This window comes from Micrasema longulum, unplaced genomic scaffold, assembly GCF_059751315.1.
Source record: "Micrasema longulum isolate JH-2025_06_02 unplaced genomic scaffold, ASM5975131v1 h1tg002761l, whole genome shotgun sequence".
NCBI classification, from domain to species: Eukaryota; Metazoa; Arthropoda; class Insecta; order Trichoptera; family Brachycentridae; genus Micrasema; species Micrasema longulum.
In genome coordinates, this window is record NW_028279888.1 from 48458 (window position 1) to 62260 (window position 13803).

General features: G+C 32.9%; 1 protein-coding gene across 1 annotated transcript in view; it reads right to left on the minus strand.

Annotated features, from left to right (window-relative positions):
* LOC148271626 (guanylate cyclase 32E-like) overlaps positions 1-13803 on the minus strand; it is a gene marked incomplete at both ends in the record, with an annotated part of 61537 nt that overhangs the window by 35201 nt on the left and 12533 nt on the right. Inside the window, 2 exons of the mRNA XM_088241139.1 lie at positions 4751-4797; positions 12047-12137. Coding sequence (XP_088097265.1) covers positions 4751-4797; positions 12047-12137 — 138 coding nt within the window. The remainder of the gene's footprint in view (positions 1-4750; positions 4798-12046; positions 12138-13803) is intronic.

Below are 13803 nucleotides of genomic sequence, written 5' to 3' on the forward strand. Positions count from 1 at the left end.
GAAGTTTTTCGTGAAAATGGAAAATACAATTTGATCGAATAAAAATCGATTTACTTTTAATAAACAAGGTCTTCAAGGCCTTCAAGTATGCACGGTATTGGCTATATGTATTATGCACAGTCTATATAATGACGAGTTTATGATTTTAAGTTTTGTAATTGTTTTAATCATTGTTTTTAGAAATGTTTATAACTTCTACCCCCATTTTATTTAATAAGGGGCGTGGTTTATTTAAATATCTTTAATTTATTTGTTTCGCTCGTCAGATCAATTTTTTTTTTGGTCTTAAAATAATACAAAAATTATGTACATAAATGTAATTATTAAAATTGACTTATATTTAAATATCATTAAACTGAATACTAACAATCAAAATTTCTTCAAAAATCTTTTATGCACACAATATGTTAAATCATGCTAGTTTAAACAGTGTAGAAGGGCGATTTTATTGATCTTTTTTTCATGAAGACTTTCGTAAGCACATAATATAATTTTAAAACACGCGAGTTAAGTGAAAGGGAGAGATCACCGATACATTTTTTTAATTCGGAGGGGTTAACTCGGGTTAAATCAGATTTTTTTTAAATGCTCCAGGTATGTGACTATGCTTAAACGATATTAAAAATTAAACTCTTATGAACAATGGAAAAAACTAAGCAAAAGAAGGATTGAAACTAGTGACGAGGACCACATTTTTGAAACATATGTCACTAAAAAACTGTCAAAGCCTATTTTCGAAGATATCTGTGGAGCTGCATAAGGGATGCAGTGTTTAAATTGTATGAGGAATGAAGAAATATCTTCTGAAGTCTGAGTTGTGAGGTAGCAAAGCGATAAAAAAATCCCCAGCTCTCTTGGTCGAAAAGAAAAATTGGCTAAACTGGACACGAGAGCACCAAAACTGGACGGCAGATCATTGGGCGAAAATTCTATTGTCTGATAAAACGAATATTGAAATAAATATCTTGTGGAACATCAAACGAATATTGAGATAAATATATTTTGGAACATAAAACGAATATTGAAATAAATATATTGGAACATAAAAATAATTTTAAATACATGTATATCACGAGTAGGTATTAAAAAATAATATAAAAAAGTAGGCATGTTTTTTTCTTTCTTTATTAATAGATTGTTGTGACTGCTGGTGCTGTATATGCCCATCAGAGAGTAGTTAAATAATATCACCTTGATTGTGTACAACATGGCGAAGGAAACATTATGATTTGGGGGTGTATGGTAAAACTTTTCGTGTGTGAGGGACGAATGGATTCCGACACCTAACCGCTAGGCGGGATGATGTTTAGGAACTCTTAATCCTTGAATATTTTAAATTGGTGGCATATTTATTTTTATAGGTCTAGAAGTAGAGCAGGGTAGGGTAGGCAGGTAGTCGGCCTCGTGGTGTAATAGTTAGCGCGTTTGCTTACTGTGCGAGAGGTCTGGGTTCGATTACCGATATAGTTGAAATGAAATATTTATTTAAAAGGGTGCTTTTTTTATCAAAATATTTCATAGTCTCTTGAATGGTACCTGAAGCGTAGGACTGATCATCTTACCTTCATTTGACAAAAAATATCCAAACACGCTACGATTGGTGACCAATGCAGTGTCTTATGCATCATTATGTGCAGAAAAGGAATTATGATAGAATATTTTATTTACTTTTGAATATTAATTTCAAAAATAGGAAGACTAACAAAATGGATTTTAAAAAATTGAAGTGGATTTGTAATACAAATTACAGATTCTAAAAAAAAAATATATTCTCCGTCTTAAAACGGAGAAGCTATCCCTAATAAGGCAGTTTAGATGTATCACCAGCAAAAACCAAAAAATATGTGTGTGTGCTTTTACTATTCATGCCCTTGGTCCATGGTTTGTGGGCATATACATATTTGTTTGTAATACCCAAACGAGCCCATTACACAGGGCTTCTGGGGGACTGTTAAGAGACAATGGCGTAGAAGAGGATGTTGTGTAAAGGATGGTAGCGGAGGAACAATAGTCAACGGTGGCATCCTAAGCCCCAGTTTGCAAGAGGGTTTACTGACTTCTTCTTGGTGTCAGGTGGCAACCGGCCGTAAAACAGAAACCAAACAACAAATCTACTGGCCCGACATGTAGATTGCGGACTAAGAGAGCTGACCCCAAGTAAATGGGACATACCGCCAGGAGAAAGAAAGAAGACACTTTTACTATTCATCAAAGCTATTGTATGTATAAACAAATGTAAATTGTTGTTACAATTATGTAAATATGTAACCATGACGAAGAGTATTAAAGGAATCATTGCAGTTTTCAAAAAAAGAATCTTCAGAGTTGTCTATGGCCCTGTGAGAGAAACAACTAGAACTAGAATTAAGAATTAGCCGGTCGTAAGTCGAATTTCAAAAGTGACGTTAAAAATACCAAAAAAATTCCATAGCCGAAGAAATGTCACAGTAATAAAAATTTACCATCCCCACACGCGCACCTTTCACCGTGCGCGCGCACAGTTAGTTGAAACTTGGTCGGCTCGCGAAGTGCAGATCGTCATTGTTCTCAGCGCTCCGTGTAAACTTTTAAACAAAGATACATTTTGTGATGTCCACCTAACTTTTTAAAATTATTGTAATGGTTTAGAATAATTCAGATAATAATTAATATGTCTTGATACTTTTACGCGATTTTTAACTTTATTTTATACTATTTGTATAACTTCAAAAAACGGTTGTTTTGTAATGATTTTTTTATTTAAATTTTCATGTTTATAAGACATTTTGTTATATTATCACCTCTTATTGCGTAATGTTTGTTATTGTGCTGTATACTTTATACATTAGGCTAAATAATAACGTAAAATTTGAGTGCGGATAGCTGCGGATGGCCAAGTAATAAGTTTTTTTAGGATGACATTAAAAAAAAACAACTTTGGTTTAAAATGTAATAAACTTCGATTTTATTTTAGTTTAGGTACACCTGGTACCTCGGGTACAAAAACAGTGAGCCGTAAATATCTTTACGATGAAATACAACATCAATATTTGCCTAATTTGTATGAAAAAAGTAAATACATTTATTGAAAGTCACCTTTTGTCAAGTAACGGTGAGGCATCAGATAATTTACGCACTTTAAAACAAAGATTTGCGTACTTTAAAATACCAATAAAAAAGAGCCTTAATCCAGGGGCGAATGCTCCTTATAATCGATTACATGCTGCTTACCATATTTTTTTGACATCGTAAGTAATGTTTTATAATACTGTAGTATTATAAGAAAAAAACACATCACCAAAAAGTTATTTTACTTTTCTTTGGTTATTAAATTTATATCATATTCCTTTATTCCATACAGCGACCAGTTTCGCCTCTATTGGCCAAAATTATTACTACTGGATTACACGAGATTACTCTGCTCTATAATTTAAAAACTCACCGCTCGCCACTGCCTTAATCCCAAAAAAGCATTATTTCTCAAAATCAATGAAGTTCAGTTAGAAATAATAATTGAAAATGCCTTTTTACCCATAGGACAGTTGTGGAAAGAGGCAGAATAGAGGCCCGAAATAAGCACTTTCGGTTATACCGTGAAAACTACACAACAAAGTTCTCAAAGGAGAAATGTAACCTTGATATATACAGTCGACTATTATTGAGTTCAGACCCATTATCATTAAGTAGCGTGAAACAAATAAAAAAAAAAAAAAACAAGATCATTTTGCCCTGAAACAATCGATATGTTACTACCAGCTGACCCAAATATCGAATTTAATATTTTAAATACGGATTAAGAATTATCTATGAATGAATAATTAAATCCAAATATGGATTCGCATTTTAAATAAATAAAAGTTTGCAAAAAAGTTTGGCAAAACGTTAACAAAATCAAATAATATTTTATTGTTGTCTTTTGCCTCAATATTTATTTTTACAGGTACGATAAATTTTAATTTAACAAATCAGTAACATACATAATTGTATTTTTGTTTCTGCAAAGCCGAAGCTTGTCTGTGGGTTACATTATATATATATTTTTAAATTTATAAGTAAGTACATAGTTTAATAATAAATGAAGAACAAATTATATTTACATGCACACTTAAGTTGCACTTCCTGTTTTTAATATTTTTTATAAATGAAATTAGGTTTTTTTCCTCGCGCTTTTCAGCTAGTATTAAATTGTACAGTTTTGGTACTACACTCCCCATTGTTATATCTCCATAGTAGTTCTTCTGTCGTGGTACCGTCAGCTGCTGTGCCGATACTTGTTGGGTCACGATCTGGTAGTTTATTTTGGATTTAAAACTGCAATTGAGAAAATGATCTGTCATTATCTTTTACTGACACTGTTTGGCTTATAAATAAATGCCAAATAAATAAATAAATAAAAGTTTAATCGAATTATTTTCTTAAACTCTGTACATGAATTGTAGGAACAAGAAAAAAGTAATAAAAACTCAATCGTCTTATGTAAGTACCTATCGTAAAGTATTATTTCAAAACTTTAGTTTGAGGTTTGAGTCAGAATAGTGTCCGCGGACTCCAGGTTGGGAAAAGCTGGTCTAGGTAGAGATGGCGACCCAATACTTTCGTGCTAGATTTACTTTTGTTTAGAAATTGAAGATACAAAAAGTTTAATTATAGACCAAATGGTGATATTACCGGTGTTCGATTTAAAATAATTTAATTTGAATTAATTGAAGTTCTAGTTTTTATTGAATGACACGCTTGTATTATCCAATGATATGCGATTAGGATGACATACATGACATTTATTTTTACTGAATTTACAAATGACAAGAATTTTTTAAACTCAAAAGCTTTTAAAGATTAAACATCGCATGTTACTTCGGAGGCTGTCGGCGTGGAAAAGAAAACGATCTCTCTTGCGTTCTTCTTTTATAATATATTTACAGCACCTTTTGTTGTCGGTCTTGTGTATTGTGTGATGCTGAGGTATGGTACACTCAAGTGGTTGACGTGATCACCTTACACACTGGGTAACATCATGAAAGAAACAACCAGGTGGGTTCCCTGCCTGGTAGGTAATATGCGGAACAAATCCATAATATTCGTTGTATTCAACCATCAACTAAATATTTCCCTAGTTTTGTGCTTCGTAGATTATGAAAACTTGTTTGATAATCCACACAGGTAACACTTTGGAAAATACTAAAAGCATATAGGGTACCTACCTAGAAAAAAAATTCGCATTCAATGCCCTGAAATCATTCTTCTACAGTGATAGTCTTAATTTAAAACTGAGACAGAGGATGGTCAAGTGCTATGTGTGGTCAATATTGCTCTACGGGGTTGAAATATGGACTCTCAAGGTGAACTCCATGAACCAATAAGAGGCTTTTGAAATGTGGCTTCACAGGAGAGTACTGAAAATTCCGTGGACAGATTTAGAGACCAACGTGAAGGTGCTGAGTTGAGCCAGTGTCGAAAAAGAACCACTGTCCTCAATGAGAAAACTAGCATATCTGGGCTATATCATGCGCGGAAGCAAATATGCGCTTCTCCAGCTAATCATTATGGGGAAGATCGAGGAAAAGCGTGAAATTGGAAGGCGACAGATGTCCTGGCTAAGAAACATCCGTGACTGGCCGGAAGTGCGCGGGGTTGAGGCGCTGTTCCAGTTGGCACAGGACCGGAATGCCTACTCTAGAGTGATCACCAACGTTGAGGAGACCTGATATGGCACAAAAAGACCTAGGAAAATTGTGGAACTAATAAAAGCCCTCAGAATTAATAAAATTACAGACTGGTAAGAAATCACCAAATCACAGGGCTGCGTCTTTTTAGCACCATCCTTATTCGTAATTCTTTTTATATAAATATCATAATTAAGAAGACAGTACTACCAGGCCAAGGGTTACACATCTCTTTCTATTCCCAAAAACTATGTTAAACGATCTAGAAAAACAGTTAGTTTTGGTGGCGGGCCGTTTGAATATGTCAATCATTTTGGCGGGCCAACGCTACCGTCGACGTCACTCGTGCGCGGGCGAGCCAAGCACAACTGATTAAGATTAAATACCGCATGTTACTTCGAAGGCTGTCGGCGTGGAAAAAAAACGATCTCTTTTGCGTTCTTCTTTTGTAATGTTTTTACAGAAACTTATGTATTGTGCCATGCTGAGGCATCGTAAACTCAAGTGGTTGACGTGATCACCATACACACGGGGTGTGTCCCAATTTGCTTTATATGCAATTAAATAATGTCTCATGAAAAATACAATTTAAAACGAAATTAGAATACAAATATGCCGATTACAATACTCGTTACCTTAAATAATCATTGACGGCCGGGCTGCGTGTACTTTTCAACTGTAATCCGTTCAAGAGCTGAACAGGAACAAAGACCTAAAGGATTTGACCTACGGGTCACCAATTGTCGATCGCTGACCATGCATGCTGATGACGCAGTAATTATTGACGATTCAGTCAGGAACCTTCGAGTCACTGTTGATATGCTAAACAGGTGCTCTGCATGCGGTGAAAGGAATCCCTCCACATAACATAAAATGATAAGTCTTTAATGTATGGTGATTTTCTACCGCCTTCAATTTGTTCTGCTAATTAATTGTTCCATCAAAATGTAAGTATGCTTTATCACTCATAATAATGTTGCCTTTTTCCTAAAAATCAATTTTGCATCAACGAAAAGAGATTTTACTTGAAATAAGTTATTTTATCAAATGAACTTCCCTTTTCTGATACATACTTTTTGTTTTTATTTATAAGTATTTTTTTCTGATTGACGGAAAAATTGTTTACCGAAAAATGTCCGCTACCCACGCTTACCCTGTATTTAAAAAATGTATAGTGGAAACATTATTACAAAATGTATTGGAATGGAGTAGACAAATGGCAAAAATTAATTTGACTTCTACCCACCCCTATTTAGATACGTATATTATACCTATATAATCTCTTCGTGAAAATCTTTTTATCAGAATTAACCTTTTGTGTCTCAATTATTAAAAAAAATATTTTGCATTTAACAAGAGAAAACGCCCTCATTATAACGCCTTCTTACCTAAAAATTCGAAGACGTGATATCAATATTGTTAATTTTCGTGGCTGAAACAATGTCTCATCCTTTTAAGTGCCGCTTACCCTGTACGCAGCGAAATTTTAAGCAATTTTTAGAAAAGGTAAAACCTTCAATAGTTTTTTAAAAACGTACAAGCCAAAAAGAAACCTAACTTATTTGGCGAGGTTATAAGCGACGCGTAATTTAAGATGTGAATGGATTATTTCACAAAATTAAAGAGTTGTCACTTGCCACTTACATTCATATTTGATATCATTATATTCTTCATACATAAAATCTTTATACCCTGCATACATCATACATTCATGTTCTACTTCTATTTTGAGCACGTAGAAGAAGTTAAATTTAAACATTATTGTAGTAAACATGGACACAAAACAAGAATATTAAAACAATATCATATCCAACATGATAAAACGAGACAAGAACAATGGAGACAAAAAACCCAGGGACTGAAATCATACATTAAACTACCAGACAAAACTAAACAAAAGACTCAGACAATCTTTACAAAAGACGTTAAAGATATTAACATTAGCAATATAATGTAAATTTAAAAACGAACAATTATTTTGTTAAATAAATGTAAGGGTTCATAAATAAAAAAATTACAAAGAAAAAAAACCGGAGAAACAATAATTATTATGAAAGGAGCGAAAACTATTTTTTTACAACTGACAATAAATAGTTAAAAAATTATATTTAGGTCCTAAAATAAACAAATATGATTATTATTATTAATATTTGTATTTTAAAAATAAATAAATATAAATATTCTTATGGCGACCATTTTCAACGAGTTGTAAATAACCCACTATTAGAAAATGGAAATCAAGTTAGGGTAGAGTGGAGTTTGAACCTCCGTAAGTTCGCAACACTAGCCACGAGACCACAACCCAATTTAAATTTAATTATAAAATAAACTCACACAAACCGGTGCAATTTATTTAAAAAAACGAGATAAATGTGCTTATAAAATGTGAAATAATATTATAAAAAAACGTACTTTTCACATTTAGGATATGTAGGTATCTAATCTAGCTACTGACCACAGAGATAAGGATACAATCTCAGTCAATGAATGAACTAAACGAACTAGAGTTGCATTTAGTTCGGCGCTCTTTTCGTTCGCGAACAAACTGACCGAAATGCGAGAAACGTATCACTAGTTCAATGTTTCTGACCTAGTCAGTATGTCCGGGTCGTTTGCGAACTACAAACTTTGGACACACAGAGAAGAAATAAACAATAAAACGGAGGCGAAATAATAAAACGAAAGCATCAGATATTATGACAAACTAAATTTTACAAAAAATAATACGCAGTACTAAAGTCAAATGTCAACCCTGCATATTGACGCGTATCAAACGTCAAAGATAGCTCTTATTTGAACCTTTATTGTGCCGATAATTTTAATAATTCCTTGTGTCCTAGTATATAATCAAAATTCTGGCAGATGTATTCGAATGTACAAAATTTAAAATCTTTCGGAATTCCTGTCCTCGAGGCGTAAAGCGTCTACAAAGACCTGCGCCTTTACGCGCAATATTTGTTGGAATGTTAACATGCTTAACCTGTTAAGAACATAAGTAAATAAAAAATAAATAAAAAAAATAAATTACATTTTTTAAAAAAACATTATGATTGTAGTTTAACTTAATAGGAATGTTATCGTGAGAATTTATAAGAAAATAGTTATAATCACGGATTTTACTAAATAAGGTAGCGCAAAAGTCATCACCCTATTGGAGGATGCCATAACTTTTGCAAATGATAGCAAATTTTAATCCTGCTTTGATACTTGTAAAGTAAACAGATACAAAATATTCGTCAATTAGACATAATCGCTATACTCCCCTTAGAACGCGAAAAAATTGTTTAGATTTTTTTGCGGAATAATTTAGGCTTAGATTTCCCAGTCATCCGACACCAACTGGATAAGCGCTACGACGTTTAGCCGCTTGCCTATGAGGGTATGGAACAACATGAGATGGTACCAGGTCTGGCTGACCCCGGAGCAGCCGTTCTGCTGAGAATATCGTGGCTGTGGCTGAAGATGTCACAGAGTATCGACCTGACGACGTGCCACGTAATTGGGCATCAATTGGCGGTCTTCACAGATAACTTTGGAATTGAGGAACATGTGATTCCAACAAGATGAATTAGCGGCGCATACTGCACGAGCCCCAACCAATATTCTGAGAGCTGTATTTTTGGGTCACCTAATCTCTCGTTTTAGTGATTTGCACTGGCCGGCAAGATTACCCGATTTAACCGTTCTTGACTTTTTTGTGGGGTTTCTTGAATTCAAGAGTCTATTTTAACAAGTTTCAGACTTTTGAAGCCCTCAAAGAGAATATCCGTCAAGAATGCGAGTACCTAGCTTTGGAAGTTCTGGAAAGAGTGAAGGAAAATGCCATAAATTGGGCCAGTATGGTCAATTCTGGCGGCGGCTCCTTGGTCGATATCATTTTCTCAACTTAATGAAAAAAAAGTTAAGATATCAAATAAACACAATCCAAAAGCAGAGTCAAAATTTTTCGTTCAAAAAAAAAATACAATCAAAGTACATCGGGTGACAACTTTTAAGCCACCTTGTACAATCGCAAATTAATCGACTCTAGAAAAATGCAACAAATCCTATTATTTAAACTGTCAAATGACAACTGGGCTGCGATTGTGAACGTCTTTATCTCTATATCGGTATATACTGAGACGGTATAAATTAATATCAATATTTATGTGCGAAAGTGTGTATATTTGTACGAAAATTCAAAGTATTTTCGTCGGTAATCGGTAATCGGTAAAAAAACATGTCAGAAAACTTAATTCTACTTTCAAGATATATTTTAACTTCCCATCAGGATGTAACCATAAAACAATGTTTCTACTACTACTACTATTATCATCACGTCATTTCCCGTAGGGGTAGGCAGAGAGAATGGACTGCCACAAACGTCTATCCTGGCATACATTCCTAGCTTCTTCCACATTCATACATCTTGTCATTCATGCCCTTCGGTTCTGTTGGCTTTTGACATAACCAGACTTAAGATTTTGGTTTATCTGATCTTGCCACGTCTTCCTTGGTCGTCTTCGTCTCACGTTGCCGTTCATTTTCACCATAAATACTTGTTTTACCATTCTTTCGTCGTCCATTCGTTCTTCGAGACCAAACCATCTCAGAGCCCCTTTCTTAATCTTATCAATTATACTTAACTCAGATTTACACTCTCGCCAGATTTCATCATTCGTAACCCTGTCATACATTGATTTCCCACACATTCGTCTAAGAGATCGCATTTCAACCGCGTTCACTCGGCTTTTATCCTTCATCTGCCAGTTACATGTCTCACTTTCATACATAAGTGTTGGGACTAAAACTCCGTTGTGCAAAAAAGCCTTAACGGCCAGAAATCGGGGATGGGAAACAACATTTCTTTTGTTTTTATTGTTCAATGTCGTATAAAATGCAAAAAATTAAGGAATAAATATAAATAAATAAATAAACGCCTATTGTAAAAAATCGGATATTGATTCGATAAATAGTGTTGTGTCACAAATGGGGACATTGGTAGCAAAAAGGTTAGGGTAAGGTAAACAAAATTTATTTACAGTACAAGACAATGGTTGCTACGTTCGAAGGTAACTCAGTTTTTTGGTAAAAGAGACAGTTACAACATTTTAATTTTAGCGATCGTCCTGATTTGAGGAGAAGATCGATGACAAAAATGAATTTAGATTTCTCAAAATTAAATTAATCAAAATGCCTCCCGGGATTCTGTGAATAATTTATGTTTTGACATTTTATGAGCGGAATACCTAGCTTAGAGGTAAGGGTCGGCTTTTATCTGTTTAATTTTCTGTGAAATCGACTTAAAGCTATAATTTATGTTATTTGATAATATACACAAATAAAATAAATATTTAAATATAACATACAACAGAGGTGAAAAACCTCTTTGCGTCTTTGAAAATGGAATATATGGAATCAGGCATTCAGTGGTTTTATTTTATTTGATTTTATTAGAAACATCACTGTTCATTTAAAAATACGTTATATATGAGGGAATGTTGGAATGAATGCATGTGGATACATGGGAGTTCCTACTCAGTTGGAGGTTGACAGAAGAGAAATATGTTTTGTCTTGAGACGTATTTATTACATGTTGAATAAATATAATACCGGAGAAAGTTACTTAGTAAATGTTTTACGCCGAGTCACTGAGCACTAAACACCCACTTTATGAACTGTGTATTGTAACTCAGGATGCTTTCACTTATATACTGTCCAGTGTTTATTTAACTTCCTGATAAGATTTTGAGGTTGTAAACTAAATCCGTGTTTCTCAGCGATTTTACATCCGCTCATATCTGTAGTTAACTGGAAATGCACGATCAAATTTCTGCATTGTATTTAATATAACAGTACGTGCTGACACTGAGAATTGATTTCCGGGTGACTCCCACAGGAGTTTACATAATCGTGTGAATGTGCGACGTTTGTGTTCATGTGCGTCTTTGAGGGAGTTTTTTGATCCAACAGATTATCTTGCTTTTTAAAGCATTTTCTAAAGATATCAAATGTACTTATATTTGTGTTATTTATATTTATATATATATCAATGCAGCATTCTTACTTTTTTATGATATCTATGAATTATGATATAAATTTTTGTAATGTACATATATATTATACATATATATATAACAAATCTAGGGAGTGAAGTTCAGCTTTGTAAACGTTTGTATGCAGAAATTCTTAAAATATTAATATTCAGTTTTTACATAATAAAATAATATCACGTTAGATCCTTCGTTTATTCGTCTTTAATTTCAATAATTATTTCGATGATCAGTTTTTTTGCCAAAAGCTACATATCACTAAAAATGTAATTTAAACCTATTGAAAACACTAAATACAATATGTAAATAAAAAAAAATTATTAATAAAAAGCATTGAGAAGTAGTCCTTACCACGCTTTTATTTCTCGTAACAGAATCGGCAGCTTCCGTGGGGATTATTGTGATATCCTTAAGGTCTATTTTCCAAAGTAGGCAGGCCAACTTCTGTTCGTATCTGTAATGCCTGAAAAAATGCAAACTCATGGCAATATTCTGAACATATGTATGTATTATATAATAAAATAAATATAAAACAAATTTGTTTTTACGACTTTTTTATATTATATTATTTCTACTGACCGGTTAAGCTTCTTTATCAGGAACAACATGTCAAAAATACTTGATTTATTAACACCATATGTTTAAATTTAATATTTAGTAAACACTGTTAAAATAAAATATGGTGAGATTTATTTGGTGCTGTAACTTTGAAACCGGTCGGTAAAAAATAAAAGTATGTGGTCAAAAACAAAGTTGTTTTACGTATATTTTATTATAACAAATAACCACAAAGTTAGAACATCAAATATAACATTTATAGATAAATGTGTGTTTAATAAGGATACATTATATATAATGCATTATATTCACATGTGAATATTCCAATGAGGAAGTTCTATGCTACGAGAATTAGGAAATAAAGTTTTCTCACAGTCTCTGAAAAATTAGAGAAAATGTATGAAAAAAGTAATTAAATTAAATTAATAAAATTATATTCATAAAAGTTAACTACTTTGAAACGTCACTCGTTCAGGTGATCAACAACCAATCAACTCTAGAATTGCTATGTGTTGTGATAGATTTATGAATTAAGGGCAGCCAAGTTTTTCAACGTAATTAATGAAAACTTAATTGTATTTTTTATGTTTGAAAATCTTTGTTTTTAATATTTATTATGCATTATTGTATGTTTTCGGAATAATATAAAAATATAATGGCATATTTTGACAGGTACGAGGTTTCCTTTTTAAATATTAAAATAACGCACTGACTTGAACTAGTGACGCCACGGGCGGAGTAATTTCAAAATTACGAAACATAAAAAAATCGTAATGATGATAATACGATACATATGCCCAAGTTTCATAGTCTATTAAAAAGTTATAAAAACAAATAACTTCCTCATTGTCGAAGGATAAAAAAATACCTTACATGTGTTTACAAATTTACAAAGGTTCATAAACTGGCTTTTATTATTTTGTTTGTGTTGATATTACGTTTACTTGAATAGCCATTCCTACTGATTTACGTTTTTTTTATGCAATAAATAATATAGATTTTATACACCCTTTTGATAGAAAAATCAAGAGTAATAATTTGATTGCAAAAGAGTAATAAGCTTACAACAAATTTGAATTAAGCCAACGTGCAAAACCCTAAGGGTTGCTTTTTGAAATGCATGTCGTAATGGTTTTATATTTTTGTGCAGCAATTATGGTGAAGGTGTATAGTGGGTTTTACATGTTGGTTTAATTGGTGTCTTGACGAAGAGACGGGTACGTCGCGTAATCCATAGACATAGAAAAGTTAGTAAGTGGTTGCATACAAATATTTAATAACATTTTGTAAAATGTATGACCACAAAGTTCATGCTATAAATATTAATAATAGAAAATACTGAGTTGCTTCTTCGGTCGTTTCTCTAGATTTCTAGTAAAATCATTAAGCGCGTGTGTAATGTGTATGTCATGGATTTATGAAAATTGCATCTGCAGTGAACGTTGTAACCATAAATAATTGTTTGTTATCAAATTTCTGCCCATAGATGCCAATACTGCCAGATTGCAAAGAGGCACCTTCAGACAGCTATTATCAGCCTTTTTTTTTGTATGTAAGCACCGTCTAGAAGA